Genomic DNA, 24249 nt, shown 5'->3' with positions numbered 1-24249 from the left:
TGGGCTTGTATGTCTATTTCCTTCAGCAGGTTAGGGAAGTTTTCCATCATTATTTCTTCAAATGGGTTTTCAAATCCTTGTTCTCTCTCTCTCTTCTCCTTCTGATGCTCCTATGATGTACACTTGATGTTCCAGAGGCTCCTTAAATTATCCTCATTTCTGGATTCTTTTTGCTTTTTGCTTTTCTGATTGGCTGTTTTCTCCTACCTTATCTTCCAGATTGCTGATTTGATCCTCTGCTTCGTCTAATCTACTGTTGATTCCCTCTAATGTATTCTTCATTTCAGTTATTGTAGTCTTCATTTCTAAATGGGTCTTTTTTTTGTTTGTTTTCTATCTCCATTTTTATGTTTCCTGTCTCTTTGTTGAGGTTCTCACTGAGATCACTGAGCATCCTTATAACCAGTGTTTTGAACTCTGCATCTGGTAGATTGCTTGTCTCCATTCTGTTTAGTTCTTTTTCTGGAGCTTTGTTCTGATTTTTCACTTGGGACGTGTTTCTTTTTCTCCCATTTTGGCTGCTTCCCTCTGTTTGTTTCTGTGTATTAGGTAGGGCTGCTATGTCTCCCAGTCTTAGTAGAGTGGTGTCCTGTGGGGTCCAATGGTCCCAGGTCACCTGAGCCAAGTGTTCTAGGTATGTCCCTTGTGTGGGTTGTGCATGCTGTCCTATTGTAGTTGAGCAATAATTGCTTTTGGCACATCAATGGGAGTGACTGACCCTCAGTCTGATTTGTTGTGAGGACTGGCCTTGACTACAGTGGAGAAGCTATTGTTCAGGGGCTGACCATACAGAGCAAGATTAGTTTTTTTTTATGGGTGAATCTTATTCAGACAATCATCTGAGAACCATATTTAAAGCACTATCCTAATAGGAATGTAAGCTCTAGACTTCATTTAGCTAGCTCCTAATCTAGCCTTAATACTTAAAATCTCCTTATCCTTAGAGATTAAACAGGTTTTTTTGTTTGTTTGTTTGTTTTTGTTTTTATGGGTATTTCATAAATAAAACTTGGCTAGAAAGACCCCAAATAAGGTCTTTGTCATCATCTACCAGGCTTTATACTTTACCAATTTATTTTATATATTATTAGTGTCCCTATATTAGAGTACACATGCAATAAAGCTGTTTCGATCACACTGTATCCCAAGTACACTGAACAGTGCCTGAAACTTAACAGCTATTAAATAACTACTTACAATAACCAATTAATTAGAAATTAACATTAACAATAACTATTAATACTGAATTTATTATTAATAATTAATTAATGCAGTTTTTCATTAAACCAGATTATACCTTAGGAGTGGGAGATGGGGGCTTAGTGCTTCACAGGTTGAAGAGAGGGACGTATTTTGCAGCACAGGGATGTTTGGGTCCCTGAGACTGAGAATGATGACAAAACTCAATGAATACAAACTACAGAATAAATTAATTAAATAATCCTATATTTTTGGACAATGAAATACCATGAAGAAGAAACTAAAAGAATTCCTGACAATTTGGAACTCATGGCACTAATGCTCTTGCAATTCAGATCCATAGATGTAATGGTATCTATTCAAATGACTGTATTTAAATTTCTGTACTCAGAATGTTTCAATTGACATAATTTGTGCCTCTTCAATGAAGACTATAAAAGTTTTAAGGGTGTGGGTCAGATTTTCTATTTCTAAATCCAGATGCAGTGTGGTATGGAACCAGACATATTCCAATTCCAATATATGTGGGCATGACAGGGAAGAAAGAGTTGATTTCATCCCAGAGTTCCAGTATAGCTGAAAATCTTGTTTCAGTTCACCTACATTTACTTAGTCTCCCGCCATTCTTGTGGTCTTTTTCCTTTATTCTCATCTTTTCCCTTCCACATCAAACCATCTACTTACCTTAGGTTCATACCTCCCTATTCTCCCACTCTGCTAACTCAACTCAATAAAAATGTCTAGAGCTCAGAGCTAAGTCATTGACTTAGATTCTTTTGGCATCCTAGCTGGAGTTTTCTTTCCTGGGTAAGACAGTCTGCAGCCTTGATTTTAGCTTTGGCTCACGAACTCTTTGGAGGAGGACCAGATGCTGTGAAGTTTGGATTAGTGGTGTACTCCTGGTTTATTTCATTTACTTCATGTTATAGTGCTTCAAAATCATGGTATATAGTTTATAGTACATAGTAATGTTAAATCATGGTCTACTATGCATTTGTTCTCTGAAACATCCAGTCTCTCTGATTTAGGTATTTATCTCAATCTGCTAGTGACATAATTATAACTAAATAACTTGGAGCTCAACAACTGAAAACCATCCATTTTCACCTGCCCCAACTTGTTTATTTTCGTTTTTTTTTTTTTTGTTTTGTTCAGATGATGAGAAACTAAAGGCATAGAGAAGTCCAGGGACAAGCCCATGGGTATAGCTGAGAAATTTTAGAATAAACACATTTAGTTAGAGGCAGAGATAGGACCAGAAACTACAGTGGGCCTTTTGTTACAAGAAAGCCCCTTTTGTTACAAGAAAGCCCCTTTCCTCTCCCTCGAAAAAGTGTGATCAAAGAAAAAAATTTCCATTTTCTTCTGCTCCTCAGATCATTTTCATTTTAAATGGCATTTTAGTTCTGCAAGTTTTATTTAGCAGCTATTTGCTGAACTCTGTGTCTGACACTGGAGGTACAGATCTGGCTCTCAAAGAGCTCATAGTCTAGTCTTAGATTTATGCAGGGAAACACATAATTACTCCATGATGTGAATGGTAGAAATAGATACCAGGTGGAGAAGGTGGTCAGATGATGGGAATGTTAACAGGAAAAAATAAGCATATATTGGTGTGAAATCCAGGCTTAAATAGTACTTGTAACAGTGAGAAGAAAATCAACTCAGCTTTGTAAAAAGGACTTCTTAATTCTGTACTTTTAAAGAGTTAATGTTTACCTAATTAAATAGTTTTAAATTACACTTTTTAATTACCAAAAGGTAATGTTAATTAAATGTAAACATTTGTGTCATACATGTATCAAGGATTTTTACTTTACCGTTCAGTTTTAAGTTAATGACTCTTTAAGATATAACTATTCTGGAAAACATAGATATTGTAAATAGGATTGGGTTTGAAAGCTTAATTAAAGATTCCAGTGCCTTTTCGGGGTTAGAGTATGTCCAATTAAAATGAGTTGTAGTTTGATTAATTGATTCTGGATGTTTCTGCTGAGTTATTGTGTTTTGAACTGGCTTCCAATTAATTTTCTATCAATGTACCTGCCATACTATATCAGAGATAATGAATTCCAAACTTCCCAAACACTGAGTATTTTGTGGGACAAATGCCTAACCTTTCTATGTGAATGAATATAAATGAATCTGTTCACTTACATAACAGTATTGGGATATTGCAACTAAATTAGTGTGCTAGGTGCTGAGTAGAGGCTGAGTGAGCCCAATCCTTTTATTACATTCATTACTCTCAGGAAGTTAGTCTAAGTGACATATGCTATTGTCACGGAGTATGAACTGACTCTTCCCTATGCCACTTTTCCACTACTTTTGTGGCAGGAAGACCTTTCATTGTTAATGATAAATTATTTATGTGTTGTGCTTGGATATTATTGAGGATTAATTGGGAACAACTACATAATTCACTCAGGGGCGGAAGGAAGGAAGGAAGGAAGGAAGGAAAGAAGGAAGGAAGGAAGGAAGGAAGGAAGGAAGGAAAGAAAAATCTCTACACTTCCTTTAAAATTCAAAGTTATGGAAGCTTGTCTGGCAGAGTACGGGGGGCTCTCTCTGACTGTGGCACTGTGGCAGAGAAGGGCAGCTAGGGCCCTGTCCATGGATCAACCTGGGGCAGGAAAGTGATAGGACATGCAGTCTGGGCCCAGGACCAAGTCAGGTGATTGAACGGAAAAGGTGGTCTTCTGTGTACCTTGCACTGGATCTTTAGTCCCGTCCTATCCAGCCATCCTGAGGAAAGACAGCCTTGCAGAAATGATGGTACAAGCTAAGGTAGAAGGCAAGGAGACAGGAAGCCCAACTATAATTTTCTCATTGAGCAAAGCCCTGGGAGGGCTGGAAAGAGGAAAATTGTTCTCTTGTTCAAGGAATTATTATGATTGAAAGAGGCAGCTGGTGTAAGCAAAAGTGTCTGTCATAGGCAGAAAATTCAGTCACTTTTCCATGAACCAAAATCAGTGGTAAGAATGTGTCCTGGTGATAGTAGCAGCAGAGAAAATGGGTCTATTTAGACTTCTCAGATGTCAGAGCCACAGTAGCTCTCTGTTTTGACCATACTAAGGCTGATTTTAAAGAAATGAACTGTTGGTGGTACAGTCATATTCTCTGATCTCAGAAGATCACATCTGGAATCCGATTTTCATCAACAATCATCCACATTTGCTCACTGGACATGAGAAGTACACTGGGAGCTTCTCTGGCTAAACATGAAAGAGACACCTCAAGGAACAGGGAAGATAATTGAAATAAATGATATGATGACATAAAAAGAAATGAGACTTTTAGTGCATTGCACTTAGGTAACGAGAACCATATTTACGGCAAAAGAAAATTAGTCTGAAACGAAAGTTATTCAAGCAGAAAGTTATTTGGCATTCTCTTCCTGTAACTATGTTAGCCTATCAAAAACAAACTAAACATTAAAAAAACAAACTAGAATATATTATAATTAAGAACTTCTTTCATCAAGAAACACCATTAACAATGTGAAAATACAATCTATAGAGATATTTGTAATAAATTTATCTGAAAAGGCATCATCCAAAATATATAAAGACTTCCTACAAATTTATTTATTTTTTAAAAGAAGGCAACCCTGTAGAAAACGAACAACAGAGCTGAACAGCCACTTAATAAAGGAGGATATACCCAAGTGGTCAATAGAGATTTGGCGGTGTCTCTTAATGCTTCACAATATATACATATCCTATGACCCAGTAATTCCATTCCTAGGTACACACCCAGCAGAAATACAAACACAGGTTCACCGGAAGACCAGTACAAGGACATACTGGTACTATCCAACTTTGAAAGTACACAAATACCCATCATAGTACATAAATAAATCTTGCACTGGTACTGCCAGATTCCCAAAAGATCCCCACTTGATACTGACGGGCAACTAAGGCTGAGAACCAACCTTCAGAGCTTCGATATGCTTAGAGGTAAACATTAACCTTTGTGTACGGCATTTAGATTGCTCTAGATACTCAATAAATATTTGTAGATTTGATGCAATTCAAGTGTAATACAAATGACTCCTGAGTGTATGTCAGGAGTCCTTCCTTCTCCTTCAGGTCCTAGTTACAAAGTATGGAAATGGAGTTTGCGCCATTTAAAAACCTGTCAGTTAAAGAATTTAGACTGCAAACAAAAATTGCAGAGCTGTTTGAATGAAAATCAATTCAAGGCTAATTTAAGAAGCTTCTAAGAAAAATGCTGAGTTTACAAACCAAAATAGAAAATGACCACTGTCACATTTCAGCTTAAAAAAGTGATTGATTCTTTTCTCTCCTTCATGTCTGTGGTTGGAGAATGTTTGCGGGCATATAACTGAAGCAGTGACTCTGGACATTGAGTCCTTGGTGTTAACAAGGTCAAGGGCATATGTTTAATTCACCAATTAGCATCATGTCATTAAATTTAGTTTATAAGTTAATGAATAGCACCTCTGAATAGGACTATTTAATATGTCATAAATCACACACATACAAATAAAAGACAAGTGAAAGAATGTGAAAAGGTAGGTACAAACCCACTACCATAATTAAGAGGGAGGATGGAGAATGATGGGCTACAAACAGAAGGTGAATCATCATTTTTATTATGAAAAGCAATGCAATGGTTGAGATTATTTGGGGAAGGGAGGAGATGTTCATTTCATTGGTACTCATTGTTTCTAATCTGTTGTATTACATTAATGTGAATTTTTCTTACTTTTTCACATAAGGTTTTTGTTCATCATTTTATTACTCCTTCAATTTGCATAACATCCTATAGATTAGTTGAAGCTAATTGTTCTATTTGGAGTTACAGGGATTGCTAAAAATCCATCTGTTTTATAATTCTTTGGTGTAGGCTACAACTAGTTGAATCTCTGAAACTATCATTTCCTTATTCCTTTTTCAATCGCCACACATAATTATTGCCCAGCTGAATCACATTTTTAATCATGCTTTCTATTTATTTTTACTGATTTTGCTCAGAAGTTAAAGCATTAATCTTGCACCAGAGTTTCACTCTGAGATATGAATCCCCTTTATGATTGGTCTTTAGGGGAGAGAGTGAAGCAAGCAATCGAGAAAAATGCATGAGATTCTTTGGTGTTATTCCATTGCAGTAGTCACTTCTGAGAGACTGCAGAAAACTTTAAAGTTTTAATCCAAAAAAGTGTAATGTCAATAAATATCATCAACACAGGCCTGGTCATGGTAGCACAGTGAGATGGAGAATGTAATTTAAATCAAAATTAACATATATTCAAATATCCATAATGTTTTGTATGTAAATAAAAAGTATTAATGATAGTATCTCAAACACACATATTTCTCCATTACCAAAATTTCTAATTATTTCCTATTTTTATTTTTTATTTGAAACATTCCACAACACTTTTTATGTTTTTCTGCCAAATTTGTTCACAAACAAGAAGGTACATTTTTGGTAAGAGCTACTAAACGTGGGGGTGATAAAAAAATTTATCTTAGACTGACAGTAACTTAGTCTTTCAGTTTGCTCCTGCATTTGTAAAGATTGTTTCCATGTAATTTAAAACATTTCTTCTGTTATTATTATCCTCATCCTCAGTGTCTGGATTTAAAACATTTTTGTTAGGAGAAAAAAGTTATGCTGAAAACTATAGACTTACTCTTTGCAATTACATTGAATTGGGACTAATTCATTTGTCCCAATACCCAAATACAAATGATAGTTGTTATGCGCACTTGAAAATACAGATTAACATAATTATTTTTAAGATGGACGGGTGCAGTACAAATTAAACTGCTGAACTTGTATGTAAGGAGAATTAAATGACCCTTTAAACTGTAACCAGAAAATCAATTCATTGAATTAAAGCCGAGATTCCCAGTCACTCGGTGAGTCACTGGCTCTGAGAACAGACTTCAGGTTCACATACTAGAAATACGTGGGGGAGCAGTTTCTAAGAGAAGGTCCCTGCTACATCTGGTATGTGCTGGCACAGATCATATGCACAAAGAAGCCTGATTTCCTGGTGAGAGTGTGATTAGGGGACAGGTGGGATCTCACTGAAGGAGAGGAAGAAGGGGAGATACTTTTTCTGGGCTGTGAAAGAGGACTTTTGCAACCTGAGTATGGTTTGTAGTATATAATCTAGCTCCTGGGGCCAGGGACAGCTTTAATCATGCTACAAATGAGGATAAAGGAAGCAACAAAGGAACAACAACAAAAAACTAAGTTCAGGTGAAATTAAAAACTGAGAGAGGATGTGAGGAACCCAGAGACCTACCGAGCAGCACCTTGCCCCCAGGAGATTAGCGGGGGTAAGTTGCAGAGCAATCACCACGTCATTGGCAAGTTACGTGCATTGACATTTAAAAGGCCCACCTCTGTTTCTCACCATTTCCACTTACGCCCACACCACCATTATCTCTCCTAAAGAAGACTGCCACAGTCTGCCGCCATCCTATGACCTCCATCTGTATTCCTCACAGCAGCAAGAGAACGTGAAAAATGAAAATAGGATCATGCCACTCCTCAGACCCCTTAGAATAAATTCCAAATTCTTCTCTATGGCCTTCAAGTCTCCCTATATAACTCCACCATGTTCCATACCACTCTTTCTCCCATGCCGACTCTCTCCTCCAGCCACATGGACTTTCTTGTTGCTCTTTGACTACCTAAATCATTCCTGCCACTGGGAGCATGTTCCCTCCCCCTGGAATTCTCTTCCTTCACATGTTCACAGGGTTCCCTCTTGTGCTTTATCTGGCTCTCTGGTCAAACGTAAGGTCCTCAGAGAGAACTCCTCTGACCGCCTTACTTGAAAAGAACCCCGCCAATCCAAATCATTGCCTGACTCTTTTCTCTGCTTTTCACTTTATAGTATTTGTCATTCATTATGTGAAACAATATATACATACATACACATACATATACATGTGCACGTATGCATGTCTATACCTACATATGTATATATAGTTTTTTGTTTTATTTTGTCTTATTTTTCACTCTTTTATTGGCTGTATCTTGCCTCCTCCACTGAAATATCCTCTCAGGAAAGCAGAGAACTACTTTTTGGTCTTAGTAAGTGCTACATTAAGTTAGCTATAATGATTACTGTTTTTACTAGTTTTTCACCCACTTTGCACTAAGTTGATGTAATCTTTTTAATTATAATTTAACTTCTATTGAATCTTGCTGCAGGAGAAAAGTATTTTCATCCAGAAATTTTTTTAAATTCTGATTTCTTTGATAGGAATGTTGTAAATTGATAAATTAATAATTTGTCTTATAAGTATTATTTTATTAACTTGGTTGGGGCCCTTTCCTAAGAAAGTCACCCATTCTTGTGATGGAGGTAAAGATACAAACAAGACCCTTATGTGGCCTCTTGACAGCCAATGGTCTGCCTCTACCTAAGGCTGCAGGCCTTTTTTTTTTTTTTCCAAGTGTGTTTTCCCAGGACCCATCAGCTCCAACTCAAATAGTTGTTTCAATCTAGTTGTGGGGGGAGCACAGGTCACAGTGGCCCATGCGGGGATCAAACTTGGCAACCTTGTTGTTAAGAGCACCGCGCTCTAACCAACTGAGCTAACCGGTGGCCCCCAAGCCTTTTTTTTCTTTCAATGAATCTTTTTTAAATATCATCACATTAACCATTTCAATGTACTCATTACCTCTGAGAAGGAAGGGAGAGATTGTATAAATAGATTTTTATTAATAGCAGAGGTTTTGTGTTTTTTTTCCCAGAGATCTTCTGCTTTTTCTTTTTAGTTTTCAATGACTTTGACCTAAACATAATAAAGACTTCAGTTTTTAGAACTTTTAAGTGACACAATTATCCTCGAATTTAACACTTAGGAATGTCAAAAGCCTAACCATTTGCCTCCATAAAGATGAACTCTCTTAGATCTTTATTAAAATTATAACACATGATAGCAACAGACTCAAGTCTGTTCTATCCCGGTTTTCTGATATCATAATAGCATTTTTACCCATTATTACTACCTGAAATCAAATTAAGGCCAGGATTCCTATCAGACACAATACACAGTGACTCCATTCCTATGAAGTTAAAATTCATACCAAGGATAAAAGTTCACATACAGGCAAACTGCAGCAGATTTCACTGAAAATAGCGAGGACTATTTCAGCTTTTTCAATTTCCAAGAATAGTAAGGCTATTTCCTAGATCCTGACAGATTTTAAATTGCCATACCTTTTGCCGTGGCCATCTCTCATTTTTTGTAATTGAAGAAATATTTATGTCAACTTCCTGACTGAGCTTCTAGCATGTTATTAAAAGAAAACTTATGTATTTCTTCTCACGTATTCTTTATTATTTCTATACCTTTAAATAAGTCAGTCAAGTGGCCACAAGATCATGATTAGATTGCCTATTACAATGCCTTACTCATAGAAGCTGTTCATTAAATATTTATTGAGTAAAAGAAAGAATAAATGATAGAAATCATGAGTACGTAAATTCATTAGAAATCTCAAAAATATCTTGGTCGAAAATGTCACATAAAATGTCATCCTTTGCAGTGAGAGAGAGTTAATAAAACAAGATTGTTAAACAATAGAAGATGTAATGGGGATCTGATGAATTTTGTTCTAAAATAAAACTGCTAAAAATGCTTTAAATATAATTTCTGATCATTTATAATTTATCCTGCTGTATAGTATGTCTATGTCCTCATATACATTAAAATATATGAAAAGTGATCAAGTAAGAGAAAAATCCCTTGAAATTTATGGTCGATAAGTTCTGTAAAGTAATTAGCAAAGATCCAGAAAGATTCCTATCAGGTCTATAAATACCAAGTGAAGGTATTTAGGAAATAAAGGAACAACATTTGGATATAAATATGAAGTAGGTGATCAGAAGATATCCAAAAATGGGCAAAATGAGAGACACCAGCAGAACTGGTCAAACTTGTCAAGCATGGATTTTATACACTTTACTCCTGCTTTCCTTTTTTTCTTCTATTGGTCTATATTTGACAGGAAATCACTGGTTGGCATTGCCTGGAATTACAAGGAGGGTGCCTCAACTCTCCTGGGAACAGAGATAACCATTTTCAATATCATACTAAAAGCACTAATGTTAAAATAATAATAATAATAATAATAATAATAATAATAATAAATCCTGGAACAAATCACAAAATCTGCAGGTTTCAGAATTACTCAAACACAAATTTGAATCTCCTTTCCTAGATGGATTTCTGAAGGCAAGTCACTTCAACTCCCTTAATCTCAATTATTGCATTTGTAAAATAGGGATAATACCCATTTCATAGATTATGGGGAAGAGATGAAACGCCTGGCATAGCCTGGAGCATAAATTCTCAATAAATGGTGATTTGTTGTTTTTCTTTAAATCATTTTTATAATTGGTATTATTTTATGTTGGCTCGTCTCTGCACTTACAACATACAATTAAATGCTAAACTGCCTAGAAACAGAACTTACCCACAAAGAGTTGACTGTTAAGCTGCAAAAGGATATGCCCATCAGCTGGAGCCGGTTGTGTCTTTGGTGAGAGGTGATCCACCTGAATAGACGCCTCTTTCATATTCCTTTCAACCCTAACGTGGTGCCACTGGTTGTCGTTGAAGTGAGTGGGTGACTGCACCGAGATTTCAAACGGCCCATTCCCCACATCAAATGAAAAAGTCACTAGTGCTGGAGCTGGAAATAAACATGAAGATTGTTTAAGTTAATCCACGTGGGGAGAGCCGAATCTTCACCACACTTAGGAACAGCACCACAGCACAGCAATCGCTAAGTACAAACGTAATGCTTTGAATTTTATGGGGGGACCCAATGACAGACATCAGTCAAGAGTAAGTGTGGAAGGAGACGGTAAAATACATTTACATTTTTTTGGGGAAAAAAAATTTTAAGAAATTCATCCCCCGAGTTAAATTTTTGTATTTATAAAAAGTAAAACTATTTAGCCAGGGCAAGAAAACAAAATAGCACTTTATAAAAAATAATTTTGCAGTGAACCAAAGTTTATATAAATTTTAAAGTATGCAATATACATTTGATATTAAGAGACTAATAGCAGCCTAAGAGTATATCAAAATGAAATGGGTGACCAATTTAATTAATTTTATAATTAATTGAGAATTTTAGTTTTTTAAAAAAATTTTTATTTGAATTTAAAATGTTTCTTAAATTGGTTCTAGAGAATACAATAATTTCCCCAAATTATCACAGGTTAAATATTTTCTATTTAAATAGAGAAAGACTAACAATATCACAGAATTTTTTCAAAGGGGCCCAATGAAAAGATTCAAGTAGAAACATAGTACTTTACAAATTAATTAAAGGATTTACTACTAAATAGAATCCCATAGATTTCTCTGGGAAACAGAACTTACAGCGTAGCTCTATCCGTATAAAATCAGTAATCCCCAGGTTTTCTAAAAATACCCCAGATGAAGCTGTAGTCTTAAAAAAGAAAGAGACATCTGCACTAAGTTCTCCATGGAAAGTGGGAAAATGAAGATATGAAGCCTCAGTATTGAAGGAAGCTGAATTCCAAAATGACCCTGGTTTAAAAGAAAAAAGAAAAAATAAGAAAACAAATCCATGACATAAAATGAATGACATATTACATTTTCTGTTTTTAGTATTGTTACTATTAAAAATATTGTTAATTCATACAAACCTGCTTTTCTTTCTTTTATTAACTTGAGACTATCACGCTAAGCAAAATAAGTCAGATGGAAAAAGTCAAGAACCATATGATTTCACTCATATGTGAGATATAATACTGAAAGCAACAAAGGAAAAACACAAACAAGCAAAAACTCATAGACACAACAGTTTAATGGTTACCAGAGGGAAAGGGGGGTGGGGAGTAGAAAAGGGCAAAGGCGGTCAAATTATGGTAACAGAAGGAGACTTGACTTTGGGTGGTAAACACACAATGCAATATACAGATGATGCATTATAGAATCGTGCACTTGAAACCTATATAATTTTATTAACCAATGCTACCCCAATATAGGATTTAATTTTAAAAATGAACTATATAGTAGACATGAGCACGTGATTAGAGATGTTACAAGGATTGAAATTCTGGATTCCTTCCAACATAGGAGAAGAATGAGCCCTACAGAAATAGTCTAAATGTTATATTGGATATAAGAAAAACATTTTCAACCTAATTGCCATCTTCTGTGAAAGTAGTAAGATAAGGATCTGCCAAACATTAACTAGTAAACTAAATTTTTTTTATAACTTGAAAATGTAAATACCTATATTACTTTGAATAACAAAAACCCTAAAGAAGCTCAAAGTGGTTTTTGTTCTAAGACTTCTGACACACACTTCACAAAGTTAAACTCAACTGACTGTTTTCATTAATGAGCCTTGTGATTTTCTAAACTGAGATTGGCATTCAAAATATTCTCATCTAATCAAAGATTAAGACACTACTTACTCTGTGCTCTGCTGGTATCCTCATGAAAATGTTCTTTTCATTCAAAATGATCCTTTACTTTGCTTATAACAGCGAAGTAGATAAATAATAGGAAAAGCATTCTTAAAGTTTAAAAATGCTCAAAATTAGGAGAAATGTATAAAAGATTGGAGTATAAATTATATCTGGAAAAATTTATGTGAACTATCATGTCTTATCTTCACTTTCCCATTCATTTTTTGTTAGAGCTACAACCTCCCTTTTGAATAAATATTGTGGGTCCATATGGAAAAGCATGGAAAGTAAAATATAAATGCAGTGGCATGAAATAACAGGAGTGAAATCCAACTGGATATGTGTGGTTGATGAGACTCATTATCAGTGAAATAAATTATGCATTGCTGCTGACACCAGCAAGTTCTTGACACATCCAATATAAAATATACATCTTGGGTTTTAAGCTATTGTCTCTACAAACATACTCACACACACACACACACACACACACACACACACACACACACTGGATAAATTCTATCTAAATTAGCTTCCTGAAAGGAAGACATACAGCAGTCCCCCCTTATCTGCAATTTCAGTTATCCATGGTCTATCGTGGTTCAAAAATATTACATGGAAAATTCCAGAAATAAATAATTCATAAGTTTTAAATTGTGTGCCACAATAAGTAGTGTGACAAAATCTTGCAGCATCCCGCTGTATTCCACCCAGGACGTGAATCAATCCTTTGTCCAGCATCTCCACACTGCATACGCTATCCACCTGTTAGTCTCTTAGTAGCCATCTCAGTTACCAGATTGGTTATGAGAGAGAGAGAGAGGCCATGGCAATAATTTTTATTACAATATATTATAATTATTCTATGTTATGAATTATTGTTGTTAATCTCTTACTGTGTCTAATTTATAAATTAAACTTTACCATAGGTATGTATGTATAGGAAAAAACATTATATATAGGGTTCGGTACAATCTGCAGTTTCAGGCATCTACTAGGGGTCTTTGAACGTATCCCCTGCAGATAAGGGGGGGACTACCCTCTTGATTCTCTGAAGCTAGAAAACAGTAATTGAAAAAAAAATACAGTTCATTATGTTTGCAAAAAGCAGATACCTAGCTGGAGTTAAAAACCACAAACTTGATTCAGCTTCTATTTGTTCTTTAGATTTTAATTTATTTTTCTACGAATTCTGGACTAAACAAGCAATGCTTATATCTATAGTCATGCATTGCTTAGTAATGGGGATTTGTTCCGAGAAATATGTCATTAGGTGATTTTGTCCTTGTGCAAGCATTACTTAGACAAACCTAGATGGTGTAGCCTAACTACACACCTACGTTGTATAGCCCATTGCTCCTAGGCTACAAACCCGTATAGCATGTTACTGTACTGAATACTGGAGGCAATTGTAACACAATGGTAAGTATTTATGTATCTAGACATATCTGAACATCGAAAAGGTACAGTAAAAATCAGTATAGAAGATTTTTTTTAAAATAGTACACCTGTGTAGGATACTTAACATGAATGGAGCTTGCAGGACCGCAAGTTGCTCTGGGTGAGGCAGTGAGTGAGAGTGAGTGAATGTGAAGCCCTGGGACATGACTGTACATGGCTGTAGACGTTATAAACACTGTCCCACAAGCCCTCCCCCTGCTTCCTTCCAACAGGGTCAGAAATAGAACATCGAAGCTGCCAGTGCTGCTCCATGAACAAGGATGTGGGCTGGTCTGATTGGAAATACCAAGGAGAAACTGGCTGGATCAGGCCTAGCTCACCATAATGGTGACTGTCAGGAGGGGACAAGCAGGGGCCTGAGGATCAGTAGGAAAGAGGAATCGAGATGGGGAGATAAAGGAACACGGGACTGTCATGGCAATGTGGTTTGGGCTGTTGTATTTGGAGCAACGGTCAGATTAAGAAACTGGAGTATTCATTAAAAAAGGGGGCGTTTAACACGCAGAGGGTGTAGAACTGAGGGCTCAGTACTTTGACTTTGGAAATTCGTTTTTGGTTCCATTGACCCTGTCTGGTAGTAAAGGCTCTCTCTAGCATTGAATTGATAAAAGAAACAAAACTTACCGATGCTTTACATCATTACAACCTGGAAATGTTTCCAAAATACAGGGACAGGCTGGCTCCACACTAGCACAGAAAGCTTTTACCACAGTGGCCGTGGCCCTTAATACTTGCTAAGGTCGCTCCTGTGGACCTGTGTCCTGGTACAGGAGCTTGGGTCCTCAACAAAGAATGTACAGCAGTCACTGCAGACCATCAGGCTAGATGTGGGAGGGCCTGATCGCCCTGAGTATGCACTGCTGGGGGACAGGCTCCCCCGTGCTGGGACAGGCCAGTGGCTGGCTGACGGGGATGTAATCTGCGTACTCAAAATTGAATGAGTGAGAGGGAATCTGTTACCAAGCCCCACACATATTGCTCCCATTAAAGATAAAATAAAATTCTCCTGAACCACTTACCCTTCCATTTCTTACAGGAAATTCAGCCCCATTATAATGTTATGGGACCACGGTCGTATATATAGTCCATCGTTAACTGAACCATCGTTATGTGGCACATGGCTGTATTTTATGTTTTGCTTTTCTTATGGGCCTGACTCAAAAGTCAAATCTCAGATCATATGTGGACAATTGTAGAGTTGAATTTATTCAGCTGAGAATATACTTCGAGGGCTTGTTTTTCCTAAAGCCGAATTAAACTGTGTATTATCTTTGTACGTCAAGCCTAGCCCTTATTTTCATTATACAGTTATTTCTAAGCTTAGACATTTTTATCTCTAGGAAAGAATGCAAGAAAATGCAAAATATCAAATCAGGGATAACAACACATTTGTGTTCTTAAAAGTTTTTATCTGACCTATTTTTAGAGGGAATTAAATGCCTTTCTGTTGAAATGTCATATTATGAAAATTAAAATAAAGCTGTAACTTTAAATTATGGAATATTATTAAATCTTACTTGGTCTGATTAGAAAGAGGAACATCAGAATTACTTAAAGGACTAAATTAGATAATGTTATTATATGACATAATATTTCATTTGTTTCCTTTTTATATCATGGCTGGAGGACAGGCCCCTAATAAAACATCCTACAGAAGGTTTCAGGCAAGTCGTTGAAACAGAGGGACAATTCTTTGAATTGCTGCTATCGTTATAATGAATACTTTTACAGTAATGAAAACAATTTATTACCTTTGGTAGCTTAAACACGCTCACACACAGAATAGTACCCATTTTATCTAGTTAGCAAACCTTATTTTACAGATTCACAATAGGTAAAAAATGATGGAAGAATATTTTATTGGAACAAGAAATTGCTGCTAATTCAAAACGATTATAAAGAAAGCAAAAAAAAAAAAAGAAAGCAAAGGCCAATATTTCTATGATCAAATAACGTTAGGATATCTCAGCTCTTTACAGACTGTGCTAAGAAGCACCCAGGAGGCTCTGGGCTGCCTCAGAGAAAGGAGGGGCCAGGAAGAGGCAGAGCAGAGCCCAGCAGGCAGGCACCAGCAGGAAGCTGCAGGTTTTTGAAGAGAGCATTCCTTGGATAAGGTGGTTTAAAAATCCCTAAGTCTCCCCAGTAACAGATCTAAAAGCAATCACTTACTGTATGAATACTAGTCAGAAGAGTAAGACCTCCTTTTATCATCCCAACATAAACAAATCATGATGTATTATTCTAAGTAATTAATGAATAATTACTACTAATAAAATTAGTTACAAATTAATGTTTTAAATTAAATTCAATATTGGGTTCTAGAGATTCAGAAGGATTCCCTCAGGAATGCCACCTTTTGTCTTTCCAAAGTTAAAAAAGATTGCAATGGATAATGGGATCTATACAGTCATTTACATAGAAGAGGAAGATGTGCTAAGTATTTAATTACAAACATAAAGTAAAAAGAGCCTGTAGATTGTTAAGATTACAAGTAATTTTTTAAAAATATTTGTTTTGCTTAACTTTTATGTTATTAATAGATTATCCTTTGAAAAATAACTTATAGAGACAGAAAGTAGATTATTGTTTTCCTGGGACTGGGGAGACGGGGCAATTGACGGATGACAGGAGCTAAGAAGTTTGGGGTAATGAAAATATTCTAAAATTGATTCTGTTAATGGCTATACAATGCCGTGAATATACTAAAAACCACGGAACAGTTCACTGTACGTGGCTGAATTGTATGGTATGTGAATTATATCTCAATAAAGCTGTTTAAAAAAACAGTATTTGAAAAATACATTGTTTTCTAAGACAATATATTTTACTTTTAAGATCAAAATGCATATGATCTGCTAACCCTAACGTTGCTTTTTTAAAAAGCACTTTATTGAAGTATGCAACAATCTGTCCATATTTAGTGTATACAACTCTATGAGTTCGGAAACACAACCTTTCTTAAAAGTGAATAAAATGCAATACAGAAATGCCAGATGGCTGTCTTCTCACCATGTCCTCACATGGCCTTTTCTCTGTGCACAGTGAAGAGAGAGAGAGAGCTTCTTATATGGACACATATCTAATCAGATTAGGACCCCACTCTCATGACCTCATTTAACTTAAATCATCTCCTTAAAGACCCTACAGCCTAATCCAATCACACGGTGGGGTAGGGCTTCAACATTCAAATTTGGGGGGTGGGGAAACAATTCAGTTCATAACATCCGTACTTTAATTGGAATGTTTTTTTTTCACTGTTGACTTTTGAGTGTTCTTTATGTATTCTAGATACTACTCCTCTATCTATTCAGCCCTCATCTTATTTAACCTATCAACAACAATTAACATACTTGATTGTTCTCCCCTCCTTGAAACATTTTCTTCACTTGGAGAAATACTTGGCATTACTCCTTTGCCTTTCTCATTAGTGCCTTTCTCATAATTCTAAGTTTTCTTTCTTTCTTCCTCCTCATTTCCTCAATCTATCAATGTTTGAGTGCCCCAAGGTCTTGTCATTACTCTTCTCCATCAACAATAACTCCCACTTGTCCATCTCGTGGCTTTAACTATGCTGATACTTACAAATATATACATGAAGCCTGGATCTATCAAACTAATAACTGCATATCTCTATCTGAATGTTTAATGGTATCTCAACTTTAATATGTTCAAAAATTAGATCTTTATACGGTATTTCTCTGCAACTCCTTGACTCCAGCAGCAAGCTTCTCCATCTCAATTAATGCCAATTCTATGCCTCTAAAGAATTGTTAGACCAAACACCGTGGTGTCATTTTTGACTCTTTCTTTTGCAATCTACATCAAACCATCAGCAAATTTCATTGCTTCTCCTGAACTGTGCACATACTACAACTATCACCATTGTGTCCACAGCCTAAACCACTGTAACCTATCATCTGGGCTAGTAAGATGCAGTCTCATAAGTGGTCTCCTTGCTTCAGCCTTACCCGGCTCAATCTTATTAACGCATAAATTAGTTCACACCACTCCTCTTCTCAAAATTTTCTAGTGTTTTCCAATCCCATTTAGGTTGAAAAATAAAAATCTTTCAGAAAAATCCTCCATGATCTGACCACCATTCTCCTCCTTGCTTACTCCAAACACATTGACCATTTTGCTGTTCCACGAGCATACTGCTACAGCCCAATCTCTGTGTGATTACTGTGTTTTTTCTCTCTATCTAGAGTACTTTTTCACAGATATAGACATGCCTTGCTCCCTTATTTCCTTTAGATTTTTATTCAAATGGCATGTTCTTAGTGATCATTTAATGACCATCCTATTTAAAATTTCCAATCCCCCACTACCCACGCCTCAACTATATTGTCTTCACAACACTTACTAGCATCTATTTATCATATATTTTACTTGCTTCTTTATTGTTTATTGCTCTCCCCCACCCCCAACAGAACTCAAGCTCCAAGAATGCAGATTTGTTTGCCTATTTTGTTTGCTTCTCTCTCTCTTGCTCGATGTGGGCAAGACACAATACAATATATGGGCTTAATAAATATTTGTAAAATGAAATTATAAGATTTCTTTTGTCAAAGTAGTGATCAGAAAACTTAGAGTAATTGCTCCCAGTTTGTTGTATCATTTGTATCTCAATAAATACACTTTAATTCTTTGGTAAGTAAGTATGAAGAGGGGAGACAGAAAAGAGAGAGAAAGAAGAAAGAAGAGGAAAAGAAGATGAGGAGGAGAGGGTAAAAAGGGGGAGGAACTTTAGGAAAATTAAATACAGAAACCCAAGGGGAAAAAATAAAATATAAAATTAAAAAATAGAGAATTTCATAATGGTGGCTTATCAGACACAGTAAAGCTTCCAAAATTATATTCTATGTTATTTGTTAAAACGGGATTGATCTTCACTCTTTTTAATGGTTTCTATGTAGTCTGCCAAATGTAACAGAATTCTGAAATGGAAGAGAAATTAAACAAATCACTAGTCGGTACCTTTTTGCAGTCTAAGAATATAACTTCTGCAAAGTTATTTACTGCCTACATACACCTTTGATTATTTAATGCATTCTGGGCAGTTGTGATTTCTCAGACAGCTGAACAAGTCAATGCAGACAACAAGACAAAATGAAGAAAATAATTTCAATGACAAGAATTTCTTAGAACAAAAAACTCAGAACAACCTTTTCTACTTACGTAAATTTTGAGGATGCTTAGATTAGACATAAACTTTCAACACAATGAATTAACTGAGAAGAAATACATTTAGTAGGTTGAAAACTTCAAATGCCAAAGAAATAAAAACACTACCTTGTTCAGATTAATGAGCTGAGAGAAAAATGCAGATCATGCCTGCAACTCTTTTAACAGCTTATAAAATGAATGTATACATTTTAGCACATCATGTCCTAATTCAGGAAAAATTAATACCAATGCACAACACTGATATGCATCCTTGTTACGTTGCTGACCTTTCGGGATAATTATTGCTTAAATTATTCAGCCAGAAAAAGCAAGTCACTTACAACGTGGAAAAATCAGTTTGACCCAGAACTTTCCACAGCAACACTGAAAACCAGAAGATAAAGGAACACTGTCCACTGACTTCTGAGAGAGAGAAAATGTATCCAGCCTGACATTTTTTTTTTAAGTGTTTAAAGGCAACAGGCAGTCATTCCCAACTTTGAAATAACTCTGAGAATAAAGCACATACAAGCCCTTTTGGAGAAAAATAAATATAAAACCCTACTTCATAATGAAATATAGTTAACCAGAAGATATATAGAAAAGCTGTGGAAAACAGGATGACTGTATCTGTCAGTGCAGAATGGAACAATATGTACAAACCGGTGAAAGTCACAAAGCATGACCCCAAACTATTATACCAGTTTTTAAAAAGGTTAAGCACAGTGATACCTTATGACACAGAAATTCCACTCCTAGATAAATACCCAAGAGAAATGAAATACACACACAGAAAAAACACTTATACATAGATGTTCATATCAGCATTATTCATAATAGCCAAAAAAATGGAACCAATCAAAATGTCTATCAATTGATTAATAGATAAACAAAATGTGGTATATCCATAACATGGAATATTATTTGGTCATAAAAAAATAAGGAAGTACTGAAACAGTCTACAACATGGTAAACCTTGGTACTATCATGCTAAGTGAATGAAGCCAATCATAAAGATCACATATTCTGGGTTTTCCTCTATAGGAAATATCCAGGAAAGCAAGTCTTTGGAGATAAAAAGTAGATCTGTGGTTGACTAAGGTTGGGGTGGGGATAAAGGGAAACGGGAAGGGTCTGCTAAATGATACACGTTTCTTTTGGGGATAATGGAAATGTTCCAAATTCGATTCTGGTGGTGGTTGCACAATGTTGTGTAACATACTAAAATGATTAAATATACTAAAATAGGATTAGATTGTACACTTTAAACAGATGAATTGTAGGGCATGTGAATTCTATCTCAGTAAAGCTGTTACCAAAAAACAGTATCAAGTTAAACCAGTTAAGTTTGGTTTCGAGTTCTGAGGCAACAAATATTCTCAAGCATGTGCCCACTCAGAAAATGCAACACTAATGAGTCTTTCAATGAAATCACTGAAAATATCAATTACTTGACAATGCAATCCAAGGAGAAATAAATCAAAATCATTCAAGAATAGAGAAGCTTTGATGATAGGACTATTGGTTAGCATTAAAAAATAAACAACTACAGAAATAATAGCAAAATTAGCAAAAATTGGGAGGTGGGGGGAAACAGATGAGAAGACAAATGAGTGTTACTTTTCCCAGTTTTCAGACTAGATCAATACTGTCTAAAATTTTAAAAATTAGGTTAATATACAACCTAGTGACTCTATAACCTTGGAAGAATTTCATAACCTTTTTAAAGTTTAGTGGGATCATTCAGGTTGCATACATATTTATCAGATATATAAATAACATAAAGCAATTCCTTTGGCTTCATTTCAGTTTCTTCTCTCTCCCTCAATTTCAATTAATAAAGTTTTGTAAATATGTTTCTAAATCTTTTTCTATTCTTCTGTCTAGGGCAGTAGTTCTCAACCTGGGGCAATTTTGTACCCCAGGGGACATCTGGCAACTTCAGAAGATATATTTGGTTGTCACACCTGGGAGAATGGTGCTACTAGCATCTAATGAGTAGAGGCTAGGAATACTGCCAAATGCCCTACAATGCACAGGACAGCCCCCAACCAAAACAAGGAATTGTCCAGTCCAAATGTCACAAGTGCTGAGATTGGAAAACCCTGCACTAGAGATATCTAGCAATATCTGAAATAATACTCACTGGTATTAATCACCATTTCTGAGTTGTGTGCCTCTTGGTGATTATTATACTCTTTTCTTTGACATTTCTGAATATCTTAAAATTTCATAATGATTTTATATCGATTACATTGTTAATGTTTAATATATTAAACAACAAATAAACATATATATGTGTATAAAATTGTCAGGAAAAGGCATTATTGTAGTCTTGAGAATTATTAGGATTCCTAGTCTCAAAAAAGTGGAAATCTTTCGAAAGTGTTAGAATTTTTGTTCCCTCACATTTGTGAAATTTCTTACATATCAGGTACTAGTAACACAAGTATTTTCTAAAAAACAGAAAAAGACACAAAGCAACATAGACCACAAAATATTTTTTCTCCAAGAAGTAGAAAAGTGTTTCAGTTTTATAAAGGCGTTCTATTATTTAAAAAGTGAAAAGCAAAAAGTATTAAGTAAAATCGTGTGCTTATTTGAAACACTTTCACTGCCACAAGCCCAAGTGTATTGATGAGAAATGACTCAGCTGGATCTAGGTGCTCTTTGTAGTATGTGATTTTTTAAATCAGAATACGTCTTTCGATAACATCTAAACTCCTCTCATTAAAAGTACACATATTTGCATATTATTTAATTGCTTATACAATCAAAAACTTATTCCTGTCTCTCATGGATCATTCACGAGCTATGTTTCTTGAGCTGTATATGACTGATCATTCTTCTTCTTTTTCATAAACTGCTATTTATTGATTATTTTTCATGTAACCAGTAAAGTACTAGGCACCAGGAACCCAATAAAAAAAGAACAATGGACTTGCTCTTGAGAGGCTCAAAAAATAATGAAAAGCCAGTATAAGAAATATATCTTTGTAATATGTTCAAAATTCTTTGAAAGTAGAGGGCTAAGTGTTCTAGAGACCAGTGGAAAGCTTCATGGAGGAAGCGTCGGAATCTGAGTGGGAACATTTTCAGTAAAAGGAGTGGGGAGATTTTGCAGATGAAAGAAAGCAAGTGAAGAGGAAATGAGACCAGACACCATCATTGATCCCCGAGTTTTCTTTGTGCTGTGGGGCCTGCAGAAGTAAGGGACGTCCCTGTAGATGCCTTCCTGGGGGATGTTCAAAAACATTTAACCCTGTGTGTCAACACTCGACTTCTTCTCTTTCTCCTTAGCATTTGGGGAGAGTTCTGTAGATACTGCCACCGCAGTTGGCAAGTTCTCCAGGTCATTTTTATGCACGGTGAAGGTGAGGTACCTTGTTGGGTACCTCCAAAAATGAAGAGGTTCCCACAGCTCCTGGGAGAGTGAGTAGAAAGGAAAGTGTATGAGAGAGCCCTCCTAGTTTTCACCTATATATTTAGAGATTAAATTATTTATATTTCCATATTCATAAATAAATACATTCATGAAGGACAATCCTATTTACTAGGTTTTGTGTCTGCAGCACAGCTTTCAAGGTGGCTTTATCATTCATATCTGCTGTACGTTAGGTAAAACACCTGATGATGTTATCTATGGCTTCTGACCTCAAACAATGAAAGCAGCAGGGACACGGAATTCAGAACCACCTACATTTGTGAAAAATGAAAAGGACCTCGTACAAAGACAACAACATCAATTAACCGGTGTAAGCTCATGTCTGGGACCGGTCAGTCTCATACTCATTTTTGTTTATTTGTCCTGCTTTCTCAAGACTTCTGTCTTCTTTCCTATAATAGAAAAACATGGCTTGATAGAAAATTTCCAACAATCTGTAGTATGTGTGATAAAACCGAAATATATATATATATATTTTTATATTCTCACCTTCCCATTTTTCTGTTCAAATCTAAAACTTCCTTGTCTCAATGAAGGGTCTTAGCATCCTCACTGTCTCAGTGAAAGGTACCCTCAGTTTTATTAAAATCAGATCATCCTCACACCCTTTCAACCTCAACTCCCACCTAAATCATAGCGAATGTACCTCTCTAGTTAGGCCCCTTCCTTAGCTTCTTGCCAACCTTTGTCTAGTTCAAGCCCTCCTCATTTTCTTGGTCTTACAGCTAAGGTCACTCTGCTGGCCTTTAGGTTATGACTGGTCTTCATGCTAGTCAATGTTCCAGTCTTAACGCCTTCTAGATAATGCCCACATAACCTTCTTCTGTGTATAAGGCCCACTGGGCACGACCCCATATCTAGAAGCCCCATATCTACACAGTCTATCTCACTTGGAAAGAAAAAAAAAGTGTGCCTAGGGGATTTCACCTTCAGGGGTGCAGATTTCCCATAGAGAGAAAAGAAATTTTTCTGCAGCCATTGCTCTTCTTAACTGAGAAAATACAAAAAGAGCCCTTCATGCAGAAACAGTCCTACGATCTCATGTGAGGATGAGCCTCAACCCTAAAATAGATGTAGGAGACAAAAAACGCCAAGGAAAGCTCTCAATTACTGTTTTTCAGCAAGTCAGAGATTAATTAGCAGGTCTCTAAACACTTAAACTATTTGTAAATTCGTATTCTTATGTTGTTTTCCCCTCCTGTATCCCCACGGTCACAAACATTTAATGCTTCAGTTTCTCCACCTCAGCACTATTGACATTTGCACCAGATAATTCCTTGCTGTAGAGTGCTACCCTGTGCAATGTAGGATAATCAGCAGCCTTCCGGACATCTCCCTCTAGATACCGTTCAAGGCCCCACAATTGTGACAGCCAAAAACATCTTCAGGTATTAGAAAATGTGCACTGAGGGGGCACAGTCACCTTGGATGGCGAATCACTGCTCTGAGGGAAAAGGTGCTGTGTGCTTCAGTTCACGGCAGGACGTTTTCATGAAAGAAACCCTAAGGAGAGAATTGGTAGTGG

The 24249-nt window shown here is 36.0% G+C and overlaps 1 protein-coding gene across 2 annotated transcripts in view; it reads right to left on the bottom strand.

Annotated features, from left to right (window-relative positions):
* The window catches only part of CNTNAP4 (contactin associated protein family member 4), a 226896-nt gene that overhangs the window by 23032 nt on the left and 179615 nt on the right, over window positions 1-24249 (bottom strand). For both annotated transcript variants that reach the window (XM_033129161.1, XM_033129162.1), the window contains 2 exons: window positions 11592-11762; window positions 10675-10893 (listed from right to left, as the gene is read on the bottom strand). In XM_033129161.1, coding sequence (XP_032985052.1) covers window positions 10675-10893; window positions 11592-11762 — 390 coding nt within the window. The remainder of the gene's footprint in view (window positions 1-10674; window positions 10894-11591; window positions 11763-24249) is intronic.

Source organism: Rhinolophus ferrumequinum, chromosome 15, assembly GCF_004115265.2.
Source record: "Rhinolophus ferrumequinum isolate MPI-CBG mRhiFer1 chromosome 15, mRhiFer1_v1.p, whole genome shotgun sequence".
Lineage (NCBI taxonomy): Eukaryota > Metazoa > Chordata > Mammalia > Chiroptera > Rhinolophidae > Rhinolophus > Rhinolophus ferrumequinum.
This window is presented reverse-complemented; position numbering and strand designations above follow the sequence as displayed.